Here is a 13,751-nt window from a genome sequence, read left to right as displayed (position 1 = left end):
TCTCCACATTACTCACAAGTGCTTCTTCTCATCACTTGCCTGATTTTCTTACAATAATGTACTACCTGGTCTCCCAACTTCCCTCCAGGCCCCCTTTTCCCAGAGATGACAAAGTGTTTCTCTGATACAGGTCTAGCCATTTCAATTTCTGCCCCAATTTAATGAACTATACCAGTTCTATTTTAACTTTTATGTCAAATATAATCCCCCATTTGCCCTTTAAATGACTACACAATTAGACTCTTTCCTACTTCTTCAGTCTTCTTATACTTTATTATCTTCTACACATTTTGTGGTATAGCTGTACTCACTTGTTGTTCCCTATTAGTCCTTTCTCTTGATTCATTCTAGCACCCCTATCCACCAGGTTTCAAAATCTATAAGCATAGTTTACAAGCATCAAGAACAGCACCATAACTGATAGAATAGAAATCAGTATCTCCCACTTTCTTCAGGGAAATAAATAAATGAAGTTTCACAGACCTACTTCATCAAAAATAAAATAAACCCGTAAGATAAGCCAACAGATTTTGCATACCTCTCAGCCTTCAGAGATGTTCTTTTGTCTGTTTTAACATAACTGGTCAATAACTATTTTACCTCCATGAAGAATTTTTCTTCATTGACTACCAGAGAAGTTACAGAATACATTTAAGCCTTCTGTGAGTTATATAGTGATATCTCCTGAATTTTGAGAGAAAGGGGGAGATAGATGGGGAGAATGAGATTGGCAGTTATTTATGGCATCTTTAGTTAGCAATGTCTGAAAGATTCAATTAATACAGAGTTTTTTACTCACTTAATCTCATTTAAGGTAAAGTAGAAGAATCAATGCAAAGTGTAAAGTATGTTCTAAAGAAGAATTTTTTATTTCTAAGATTATCTTTTATTCCTTCTTATTCTGACAATAAGCTTGAATCATTCTCAATCATTGCAACTCATATCAAGTGTTTTAAAGTGTACAAATCACTTTTCTTATAATAATCCTGTGAGAGTAGATAGAACAATGTTATTCCCATTTTATAGATGAAGAAATTGAGACTCTAAGATTGTTATGAACTTGTTTAACTAACTTATAATCATAGAAGTCTAGTATTTGAAGTTGGTTTTAAACTTCACTCTCCTCATTCCAAGTCCAAAGTTCTTTTCAATGTTGAAATTACCTCTACTCTTCAGCTTTGAGAATAGATTGATAGTAAATTTCTAAGTAAGGATATTGGTTTCAAATGTATATTTGTGCTCAAATTTATAAGGATAATGGTCACGTCTATGATGTTTTATTGTTTATAAAGTACCATAAGAATATATATCACTGTGTGGTCCCTGCCAAAACTGGCAGCAGGGAGAAAATTTTCTGCTTTTGTCTAAGAATGCTAATGCTGAAATATGACTGTAAGTAAAAAAAAAAAAAAGGATAACTGACTCTCCAGCTCCTTTTCTACTGTCTCTGTTTATGATTTTTTTTTCCTCTTCAAGTGACTGTCAGGCTAATATAAGAAGTTTCCATCTTAGAAAAATTTAGGATCTAAAAGTTTATCTACAAATGAGTTATTTGGCACTTAGAAAACATTTTCCAATGGAAACCATGTTAAAAGTATTAATGGAATTTACAGACTATCCTTTTGAATACTAACTCATTTTGCTCCTGAAATCATGCATTTGAAGAGGAAAAAAATATTTCTGTGACTTTAACAGAATCTTTTATAAGGCATTTTAAGTCTTAGTATTCATCTGTCTCCCATTTTGCATTTTACAAATGAAAAACTGAGGCCTAGATAATTTAGAGTGCTTGTCCAAGGTCAGACTGCTAGATAGTGATAACACCTACCTTTTGAGGTCCTTGAGGGTAGACCATGTTTCATTTATTTTTATATTTCCTATACTGAAAAGCATGCCTCTAATTTGAATATAGATGTTCTTAAAATTTGGTAAATTGAATTCAGTGAACCAAAGCAAGAAATTTAGCCTATAAACACAAAAAACATAAAAATATTCATATATATTGTATTCATATAGAATTATGTTTTGGTATATTGTAAATTTATATTTAAATATGGATTTATGTTTAGATTATCATATTGATAGGTTTGGAAGAATATGATATGCATATTAAATTAGAGGATAGTCTAAGTTGGAACCTTTCCATGAGAGACTTCTTACTCAGCAACTTTCAAGGCATTAGAAGTTTGATTACACTACTCTTTATTTTTATTTCACTTAAAGACCCAAGGTTTTCTTTTTTATCATAAAGTTGTAATACCACTCTTATGCTTATTACCTGTGACTAGGGTTATTTTGCCTCTGACAAGTGAATTGAAGATAGTGAGGGTGGCAGAGATTTCTCTTGAGGTAAATGGATAAGATTTTGAAGAGAAAAGCAATAGGAAGAAGATTTAGAAGAATTTAGAATGTAAAAAATGAGAATGAAATTGCCTGAAGACAGATCAACTGATCATTAAAGAGAAGATAAGAATAAGAGTCTCCCAAATGGGAAGAAATAGGAAGGCACATTAGGTTAGGTAAGAATTTAGAAGTTGCTCAAACTTTGGCTTTAGCCATCAGGTAGTGGGATCAGGCGTGATTACTTCCTGTCCATGGTAAAGTGAAAATTGAAGAGCTTCTGTGACATATTGGGTTCGGGTGGAGTATGGTCTGGGAAATAGTGAACATATGTATGAGATAGTTAAATTCAAGTTTGGGAATTTTATTGTTTAAACACTCAAATATCTGGAGGATCAGTTGAGTTAGGCTCCTACTAATAATTCTTCTGTCATACACTATCTAAAATATACATATTTCAATAGTTTTCTTTCCAGTCTGTTTTGCATTTTATATCTTAGGGTCATCAATGAATTGGTGATAGAAAGAATATTTATTTTTAAAGTTCCTGTTGATGCCAAACTTTTACTAGTTGGAAAGTCAGAATTTGAGTTCCATTTTGTGGTATAGGACTTGCCATCTTATATATATTTTTTAGGGATTCAATTTTTCACTTGTGTCCAACTCTTTGTGATCCCATTTTGTGTTTTCTTAATGAATGGTTGCCATATCCTTCTCCAGGAAACTGAAGTAAAGAGGGTTAAGTGACTTGCCCAGGGTGACATAGTTCAAAAGTATATTGACATCAGGCCTGACCCTCTATCTACTGTGTCACCCATTTGCCAAAATAATTCTAACCTTTATCATAATTCTGTTAGTCAAAACATTAATTTGAATTTCTCTTGTCCAGTAACTCAATTTAAATTTTAACTTTAGTCTCCTAACTGCCCTACCAAAGTTATATATGTAGATAAAAATATGTAAAAAATAAGTATGAAAGTTGAAATTTGTTCTTCTATGTCTATAACATTCTTTCTATGCTTCTAAAACATTTTATGGAGAGTCCCAAAAATTAAAGTTAGGAAAATAAATTTGATCTTGAATTCATGTGTGTATGACTGAGAGTACATACATGTATATAAAGGAAAATAAATTTAAAGACATCATTCCACCAAAAAGAAAATACAGGAAATGGGTCTCAAGCATTGTGTTTATATTCTGTGATTTTGTGTGTTTCACATTAAAAGTCAAACTAATAATTATATTGTGAATTTTTTCAAAGCCTAAATAGAATCAAACAATGATTGAGATAGTTAAATAAATCCCCTTCTTTTACCATGAGAGAAATAACTTTACATAAATCTTTAGGATCACATTACATTCAAATTCAACTTGACTGATTTTTGAATGAGAAATACCACTTTAAAACCAAATTCTTTCATCCTAGAGAGTATATAAACAGCCAAAAGAACAGGAAAGGAAAAATGTATTGTCTCAATGCATGCTTGAATGAATAAATCTTTTGCAGATTACTAATAGTCAATAACATTATTTGGAAGATCAGGAGGTAATCTGGTTTGCATTAAACATATTTACACTTTAAAATGCCTCATGAATTAAGTAAAGTTTTACTACAAACAGATGGTAAGGAATATGAAAATATAGAGTGAATTTTCTAGGAAGACAATTATTATCTTTAGAGTTTAATTGGCCAGGTTTTCAGAGAAAAAAAGCTTTTTTTTTCCCTTTCAGAGAGCACAGACAGACGAATTGGAAAAAATTGAAAAGCATGGCAGATCATGCAAAGAAAAAGAAAATACCAAGTCTCTGGACAAACCTGAACAGTAAGCATGCCTCTTATAGCCAAAGAGGAATCATCCAGGAGATGTGTGGGCTATTTCCATTAGGAAAGTGCAGTATCATAAGTACATAATTGCTAGGAATGCTATGAAGCTAAACATCTGTTTATGTGAATTATATTTTCCCTCTTCATTTAACTCTCTTCCTTTAGGTTCCTTTATGAACTATCACTAATACCCAACTTTTCAGAGAGAGTCTTTTGCATCCTGTTCCAGTCAACATTTTCAGAAAGCATTTGCTCAATTCGTCGCAAACTTGAATTACTCCAGAAGTTGTGTGAGGTGGGTTCTGGTCCATAGAAAGCTGGAGCTAAATTTCTGATATTTAATCTCATTCAGTCATGTTCATATTTCAAAAGTTTCCTTTTTATTTACTTTAAGTCCTCATTAAATATGAAGGATCACAGTCCTGCCGAATGGAACATTTTATGATGGTGCTTCCAGATCAAAGCACATGTTCAGATTGGCTTTCAGGACTTCATTGCAGCATCATAAGATTCCTGCCAATGCACATCAGCCTCTAGAGAATACTGTGCCTTCTGCTGCTGCCAAAGCAAAATCTTCACTTTGCTGAGGCTTTCATACATCCGACATCCAAATGAATGCCATTTGAGAGCATTTTGTTTGCTTTCTTTGATTTTTGGAAAGGACTGCTCAACAAATTGCTAATAATTAGTCCATCCCAATGATTTGGAGACAACAGAACAGCATAGCTGAATTTTGAGGTTAAATTGCTTCCTTGAAGTTAGAGTAATAATATTCTGCTTAAATTGTCAATATCAAAATTTTAAAAGTCTGTTCATTAGTCTAAGAACAGCAAATTTTCTATCAATAAAACATTTTGAAAAAACTTAATGAACTGGGTAGAACTAATACAAAGTTAACCTAACTTAGCACTTTGGAAGAAACAATTGTGGAATATTCAGGATAAATTTAATCTCTATAAAATGCATTTATTCTTTTCAGTAATTTTTTCTATTAGTTATGATGCCTGATTACTTGGGTTGCTAAGGAGATATGTAAAATTAGAATAGTTGTAAAGAACTTTTCTTGAAATAGTCCTTGTTTCATAATAGTCCTTTTTTCTAGTTTCTTTCTGTGTTTTCATTTCTCCTAGTTCCATTTTCTATAGTTTATCAAAGCATGGGAGACATATTAGATGTTTGCTTACTGTCTCTCATATACCCCTTTTGACTAACATGTGAAATATATGTTAGAATGTGTTGATATAATTGGTGTGGATTTTTATTTTTCTTTCTGTATTGATGTAATTGGTTTAAGATGTTTTTCTTTATATATGTGTATGTATAAATGTAACTTTTGTATCTTTTGAGACTTTCTTAACATGAATTTTAAATATTTTTTAATGAACTACAACTTTTGAGTAGGAATATTAATAAATGAATGTGACCTAAAATGTTGACAACTTGTTAAAACTGATGCTATGCAAAATTTTAACTAAGAAAACTTGTTCTTTATCCTATTTTGCAGACATTGAAAAATGGGTCAGGGGTTATGCAGGTTCTAGGTCTGGTTCTTGCCTTTGGTAATTACATGAATGGTGGGAACAAGACTCGGGGACAGGCAGATGGTTTTGGATTAGACATTCTTCCAAAGCTGAAAGATGTCAAAAGCAGTGTAAGTATTTTTTGACTGACTCTAGGATCACTAGAAGCTGAGATCTTTTTGTTAGTAATAAGGAGTTTTTAGTATGTGTCCTTTGTAATAATTGTTTATACCTTGAAGTCAGATTATATTGAAGTAAAAGAAATGTTCATTTGTGTGTGTGTTTTGAGTATTATTATGTTTCCTTAAATGAATACTTATTAATTATATATATAATTATAAATATAACAAATATATTATTAATCCTGTTAAGCTAGAACAACATATTTCTTTCTTGATTTTTTGTTCATTTCTATATTTTTCATAGACCATGTTAATCATAGAAAATTTTTCTAAATCAGAAATCTGAAGAACTTTTACTTTTTCTAGGATAAAGTGGCCTTTACTTATTTTTTTCTATTTAGATCAATTATTTAGATGCTGGTTATTGGAGACAATAGACCAAAATTATTTTTAAAAAATTAAGAAGATTCTAAGATAAATCATTCTAAAGGAATTGAAATTAAATTAGAAACTATATCTAGCCATACCAGTAAGATAGCTCTTCCTGATGCTCAGAATAAATGATCTCTTGACTGTTTTAATTCAAAATCTTATAAATCCTTAAATCTAATCACTAGGATACTGGTAAGAAAAGAAATTGGTGAAGAGGTTAAAAGAGCAAACTTTTAGAAGATCTGAATATGTTAGAAACCTACTTTCAAGTATGCACTTGCAGTGGTGCAGAAACTATGAAACATTAAAAAGAATGTCATAAAATTGGAATTATTTATATTTCAAAAATAGAATCAAATTCCTTTTGTTTCCCCTGATTAGTTGCTAACTTTTTGCTGAAAGTAGCAAACAAGTTTCTAAACTTTTCTGTTAATTACTGAATATTCAACTTCATATGATTTATATTTTCTGTGGAGTTCTGTAAAGTTAAAACTTATTACATTTATAGCCTGTACATTTTCATTATAATGTCTGATATAGAAATAATTTGACATTATTTACCAATAATACATTGGTTTACATAAATTATTAGGGAAATTAAAAATGGAGTAAATTTTACTATAAATAATACCAGGTAATTTATCCGCTCATTTTTAATATAGAACTTAAAGCAAATTCCCGAGCAGGTTATGAACATGAGCAAGATAATGTCTTCTATTTTCATTCTGTTTAAGGATCATGTTTTAGTTAGTTACCCAAAGGCAAATCCCATTGAGTAAAATTCAAAATATGGTCTAGATTTAGAATTTGATATTGTCATAAAACAAGGAATAATTTAACTTTTATATGATACAACATAAGTTACAAAATTATTTTGGTATCCTTGCTTCTTTTTATCTGTTAAGAAATAACTACTTATTCCTAGATTTTTTATATATCTCCATAGAGAAAATTAGAATATATAATTATTTCTGCTACTTCTGCTACTATTATTTATAGATTACTTTTATCCAGAACTTAAAGATTTGCAAAGTGTTTTTCTTATGTAGTGTATCCCAAAAATCTTAGTGCAGTTTTGTTTTTAAATCTATTTGATTAAGTGATAAAACAATTGAAAATATTTGCTAGCATGTGACCCTAGAAATGCCACTTATCTTTTCTGAGACTGGGATTATTCATGAAATGGGGATAATAATCTACCATACACTATTATTCTAATGATCATATGAGACTGAACAAAAGTATCCTGAAAAATCTTAGTGCAGTTTTAAGTTACTAAATATTTAAATAAATTATTAGAGCTTGAAACTGCATTAAGATTATTGGGACATCTTGTCTCACATAATCTTCAGAACAATACAATGTGGCAGATTATAATCCCCATTTCATCAAGAATCCAGACTCATAAAGGCATTCCCAGGATCACACAGCTATCAAGTATCTTGAGATAGCCTTTGAATCTGGGTCTTACTAATTCTAACACTATCATAAAAGTAAACAGATTACTCTGCAAAATAAGACTCTAGTAAATAAGTTGTTGACTGATTTCAACCTAAGTAGGTTCATGTTAATAGAGTTAATAGAACCACAAACCAAAAATGATGACCAATCAGATTATTTGAAAGCATATTCTGTTTTAGGGTGAGAAGTTTAGATTAGGAAATCATATTTAAAATAGTAAGAGGGTTTATGAAGAACAAAAATTAAAAACAAAGAAAATCTAGGAACATGTGCAGCTTATTCTCAGAGAATTTAGTTTAAAGGAGATAAAGTCTAAATATTATTCACAATTTTTATATTATATGGTTTTGATTTAGATGTGATAGCAATAATGAGCAACACATATAATTTCTAGAATCACATCAGTCCTTAATGAATATGACTATGGCACAAAAATGAAAATAACAGCCTCTTAAACTTGATTTCACATATTTTCTGCAGAATTCATTATTATATATATACATAAATTCCTAAAAATCCACCATATTGTATGAATCATATAATAATTTATTATTTAAAATGACTTCTATAAAGCCCTAATGATTTTTAAATCATTTTATTCTTTTTTTGGAGGGAGGATTCATTTATGATTTCTCTCCTCTGTAAACTGAGTCATAAACCCACAAGTAGTTATGTAGCTTTTATAACTGGACATAGGGTTCTAATTCTAAATTCTTTCCATTAGGATAAAACACACTTTTCAGCATTAAGAATAGCATACTTCAGGACAACTAAGTAACACAGTGAATAGAGTATTGGCCCTGGAGGAGGACCTGAGTACAAATTCAGCCTCGGACATTTGATACTTAATAGCTGTGTAGTCTTAGGCAAGACACTTAACCCATTGCCTTGCAACAACCCCTCCCCCAAAAAAATTTACCTCTAAGGAATATTAAATTATGTATGTGACTCAAGAAACAAAAATAGGAAAATCTTTATAGTTTAAACACTGCCTGATAGGAATAATGTTAAATTGATGATCTTTCCTAAAACAGTTAAGTCTCTTTGGTACAGGAAGACAAATTGTCTTATAGAAATTAACTTTTTATTTAAAATATCATTGTATATCATAAAATGTCATCAATATATAGGTTACTGTCTAGAATTATTTTTTAATGTTAGTAGTGAGTAAAATTTAAGCCATCTTTACTCACTTTGATCTTTCTGCCTAGGACAATAGCCGGAGTCTTTTGTCGTATATTGTTTCATATTATCTTCGAAATTTCGATCAGGTTAGTGACTGTATTTTCTATGTTATCCAGCCAATGTAACTCAATGTGAATTCATTGATTTCATGTTGTATATCTTTGTTTCTTCTATGATTGTGGATGGTCATTCTTTCAAAAAATCATTTTCCCCCTCATTTTCAGGATGCTGGAAAAGAACAATGTGTTTTTCCACTACCAGAACCCCAGGATCTCTTTCAGGCCTCCCAGATGAAGTTTGAAGATTTTCAGAAAGACCTTCGAAAACTGAAGAAAGATTTGAGAGGTAACAAAATACAATGTCATCTGATTATCTATTTTCGCCATGCTAATGGAAAAAAGAGACCTTTTCAAAGTGATATGAAAAACACATTAATGTCTGAATAACTTTTGCCTTGGGTAATTTCACTAGTGTTTCTGTGACAAAGAAAAAATTTAACTTTTATGCTTTACTCTTTTCTAAGTCTAAAACAAAAACAAATCTAGGTATTAAAATGCTTCTTGAATATAATCTGGGATATGAATGGTATTACATTTCTTCAGTATTTTTTAAAATAATGTTTCTTTTACTGACTTGGTCAACTGTATGATACATTTCTTTGGGATTTTATATTACATTTCCTCTGATGAGTCTTATAAACATTTTCTTCCTAATTCCCAGCATTTGTGGCTTTTGAATTATGTGATTTTTTTTGTGCATCCTGTCAAAAAAAGTCATGCATGGGTGATGCACTCTTAACAAAGACCCAAGAGGTTATCAGCTACATTATTACTAGTATTTTTAAAGGAAAGAATTAGAGCTTTATGTAGACTTTTCCTAAAGAACTTTTTTGAATCAAAAGTAGCATTCAGACAAAAGTTACTGTTCAACTGAGACAACCCTTTATATCCTATTTCTTTCCTGAGATAATCTCTTCTCTCTTAAACTTTGGTCTAATTGAATCCAATGGGCAATGCCATATCTCAGTAACTATAGGTAGGAGAGCTATATATTAAACTGTCAGAGATAAAAAAGATGGTAGAAGCCTTTTTGTTAAAGATTTGTTTTATTAAAAAACTGGAAGCTATACATAGATCAGGGTTTTAAATATTAAGCATAATGATCATTCCTTATTTTGATAGATTCTCCTAAAGAAGGACAGTCTCTAAGACAATGTCTAGTTTGTTTTATACTGGTCTTTATTGATTGACAATCTGCAAACAAAAAGCAAAACTATTGTATAAACTGGGTGAATACCTCCCCTCAGAGGAAGAAGTCTTCCATTCTTTTTCCTTAAAGAAACCCTCAAAAAAATAAAGAGTTAACTTAAATAATAATCTTTCTGGGCATTCTAGGGGAAAATATATTTTCTTTTAATGTTACTTTTAGCTCTTTGACATTGTTTAGACATAACTAAAGTGTTGCTATAATAATATTCTGAGTCAGATTTGAACTCACAATTCAAACATCACAAGCAAGGTTTCACAGCTTAAGTTACAGACGATTTGATAGCAGACCTGTATGTTTATCTCAATACTTATGTGTTCAGGGTAGCTATTGATCCCATTCTTTCTTTTCTGATTAAATCAGTTATGCCTAAACTACCATACTCTGAACATCCCTCTCCCCCACCCCATTAAATTGTTCAAGAATGAACAATTGCATTAGTTCAAGTTTAATTCAGTAGACACATTAGGAACTCACTGTTAGACACTCTGCTAGACAAAAGATATACAAGGAGCAAAAAACAAAAAAAAAACATTTTCTGCTCTCAAAGATATGTCAGTATGTCTATATATTCATAATTGTCATGGTAACAATAGCAGTCAACATTTACATGTACTTTAGGATTGGAAAGCACTTAACAAATATCTCATTTGATCTTCACCACAATCATAGAAGGTAGCTTCTATTATTTGCTCCTTTTTATAGATAAAGAAAAGGAAACAGACTTGATTAAAACACTTGACAAAAGTCACACAACTAGTTAAGTGTTTGAGGCAAGATATGAACCTAGATTTTCCTTATTTCAGTCCAGTTTACTTCCCATTGTTTCTGCTAGCCATCTCAAACTATGGAGGAGTTATAAAAAACACATAAATGCTCAATAATTTGAGGAAGGGGGATACCTTAACAATCAGAGGATCAACTGGCACCTTGGGGCATGCCCTTATCACCTCTCTCTCCCTTGGACTATTGAAAAAGCCTTTTTATTAGTTCCCTTCCTTTGATTTTGGTATTTTCCTAGATTGTGAATCTGGTCATGTAATCTATTCAGTAAGCTGTAGTTGAACCCTCTTGGTTCCAGGACTAAAAATGAATGAATTAAGAAAAAATGAGACCTTTTTGGTACTTAGATCCTTCCTAACATTTCTCATTTTCTCACGTTTCACTCTCTTCCATATGTTCTATAATTCAATAATTTTGGGTTTACTTGTTTCTCAGACACAACATTGCTTCTTTGCCCTGGTGGTCTATTGCCCAGGCCTGGAATTTTCTCCTTCCTTATCTTCACCTCCTAGATGCCCTGGCTTATATCATGTCTTAGGGGAAATCTGGAAGAAACCTTTCCTGATCCCCCTTAGTGCTAGTGCTTTCCTTCTGTTGATTATCTCTAATTATTTTGCATCTATCTTGTTTGTATGTAGTCGTTTACATCTGGTCTTCTCCTTTAGACTGAGAGGTCCCCGAGAGTAGCCGCTATTTTTTGTCAGTCTTTGAATACTAAATATCACTGAATTATAGAGCATATGGAGGAGAGTGACATGTGAGTCACTTAGCAAATTTTTGTTGATTTGACTTCCACTCTGAAAATAGTCCCTAGGTTTCTCCAGTAGAAGAAAGAGGACACAAGACCTAAGATTAAAATATTGCAGAAAGATCTCACAGAAATGTGAGCATAAAGTCTAAGATCCAATGCAAACAGTGACTGATTTGTGCTCAACATAGGGTCAGGCATATTCCCATAAAACTTTGTATATGAACTGCTCCTTAAATCAAACCAGGAATTCTTAGAAGTAGAAATGAGGAAGAAGTATATCCAGGCATGAGGGAGAATCTAGAAAGAAAGAGAAATGAAAAATGTAATTCTGATTTGTGGAATCAGGAAATACGTCAGAAGAATCATAAGTTACTGAAATAGGAAAAAAGTTATTAGACTGATTCTCTAAAATTAAACTACTGCTAGATAGTGAAAAATTCAATCCATTTCTAAATCTATACTTGACACCTTTCTAGTTTAATAGAATCTGACAGAGCTATGAACCATTTACATAGTTTCCAGTTATCCTCATGAGAAATGAGATATTGAAGTTGGACTTAAGTGGAGAAAGCGCACGTGTGTGTGTGTGTATGTGTATATTTGTGTAAGATAACAAACATTAAATATTTACAATGTGCCAGATACATCATCTCTGATCCTCTCAATAACCCTGAAAAATAGGAGCTACTATTACCCTCATTTTACAATTGAGCAAATTGAGGCAGACAGAGGTCGAATGACTTACCTAAGGTCACATAGCTAGTAAGTGCCTGAGGTCAGATTTTAATCCAGATCTTCCAGACTGAAGACTTTCTAGTCCTCTATCCAATAACTCCACTCTGTCTCTGAATGCCTTTTATGTTGCCCTGAAGGTAAGAAAGAGGACACAGGACTTTAGATTAAAATATTAAGAAAATCTCATAGAAATGTGAGTATAAACTCTAAGAACCAATGCAAACTTTTTACTCAGTGAGTATTGTTAAGAGATCCCCCTTTGACAGACACTTGGCTAAATACTAGTTTGAGATAATATAACTTTAATCTACTTACGTGATCTTATTCAGAATTGCTTTTTGGCAGAATTATAGCTGTATTGGACTGTTTGCTGTGTTTTTGTTTCATCCTGTGAAACTCCATGCCTTTGAATAGATTACTCTGTGACATCTTTCTACTTCTTTACCAATTCTTTCAAAGGTGAAATAAACTATTACTTCTGTTGTGAAGTTTTTTGGAATTCTCCCTTTCCCTTCCCCCAAGCTCCAAGTGAACCAGCCCTTCCTAAGTGTCCCAATACTAAATGTCTACTTCATGCTGTTTTGTAGATCTATCATCTATCCTTTTAATTGATTATAAAGTCCTAGACAGAAAAGACTAGACTATTTCATTTTTAATTTTTGTGTTCTTAGCAGAGAGAATGCCATGTATAATAACTGTTGACTGATTTTTAGTTGAGTTGACACTTAAAAGAATTATAAAACAAATAATATACTTCAAGGATACTGTTTAATTTAATGTAAAACAAGACTCATTAACTTTCTTGATAACCATATAGGTTTAACCCAGATTGAATTTCTAGTTCACTAGGAAGTTCAAATCCTTTTCTCTGTGTAAGAATTGACACTTCATCTTAACTCCTGCCGTTTTTATTCTTGTTTAATTGACAACTTGAAATCAGACTTAGATTTAAATATTTCCCAACAATCTAAACTCTAAAATGTTTTTTTTTTAAATCCAGTGCCTGTCACTAGTAGCTGCTTGATAAATGTTAATTGACTGATTGGGATTGATTGATTCTTGAACCTGTCATCTGATCTGTTAGCAATACTTTCCAAATTTTGTCATTAATTTGATAAGCCTGTCATCTATACCTTCACTTAAATAGGTTATAAAAACATTAAGTTGCACAATAACAAGGGTAGATCCACAGGGAACTACACTACAGATATCCTACCAAGCAGACTTCAGCTACTAACAATTAAATTTAAATCTACCTTTACAACCAATTCTAAGCAAACATATCTATATCATTTCCTAGTCATTTTATTTTTTTCATAAGGATACCACAA

At 31.6% G+C, this 13,751-nt stretch overlaps 1 protein-coding gene across 1 annotated transcript in view; it reads left to right on the top strand.

Annotated features, from left to right (window-relative positions):
* The window catches only part of FMN2 (formin 2), a 463,537-nt gene that overhangs the window by 291,466 nt on the left and 158,320 nt on the right, over nt 1-13,751 (top strand). The window contains exons 9-13 of the mRNA XM_074222920.1: nt 4,072-4,163; nt 4,331-4,460; nt 5,670-5,816; nt 8,912-8,971; nt 9,110-9,230. Of these exons, the coding sequence (XP_074079021.1) occupies nt 4,072-4,163; nt 4,331-4,460; nt 5,670-5,816; nt 8,912-8,971; nt 9,110-9,230 (550 nt within the window). The remainder of the gene's footprint in view (nt 1-4,071; nt 4,164-4,330; nt 4,461-5,669; nt 5,817-8,911; nt 8,972-9,109; nt 9,231-13,751) is intronic.

The sequence above is a fragment of the Macrotis lagotis genome, chromosome 2 (genome assembly GCF_037893015.1).
Source record: "Macrotis lagotis isolate mMagLag1 chromosome 2, bilby.v1.9.chrom.fasta, whole genome shotgun sequence".
NCBI lineage: Eukaryota > Metazoa > Chordata > Mammalia > Peramelemorphia > Peramelidae > Macrotis > Macrotis lagotis.
The sequence above is the reverse complement of the archived record's forward strand: the minus strand, read 5'-3'. Positions and strand labels throughout refer to the sequence as shown.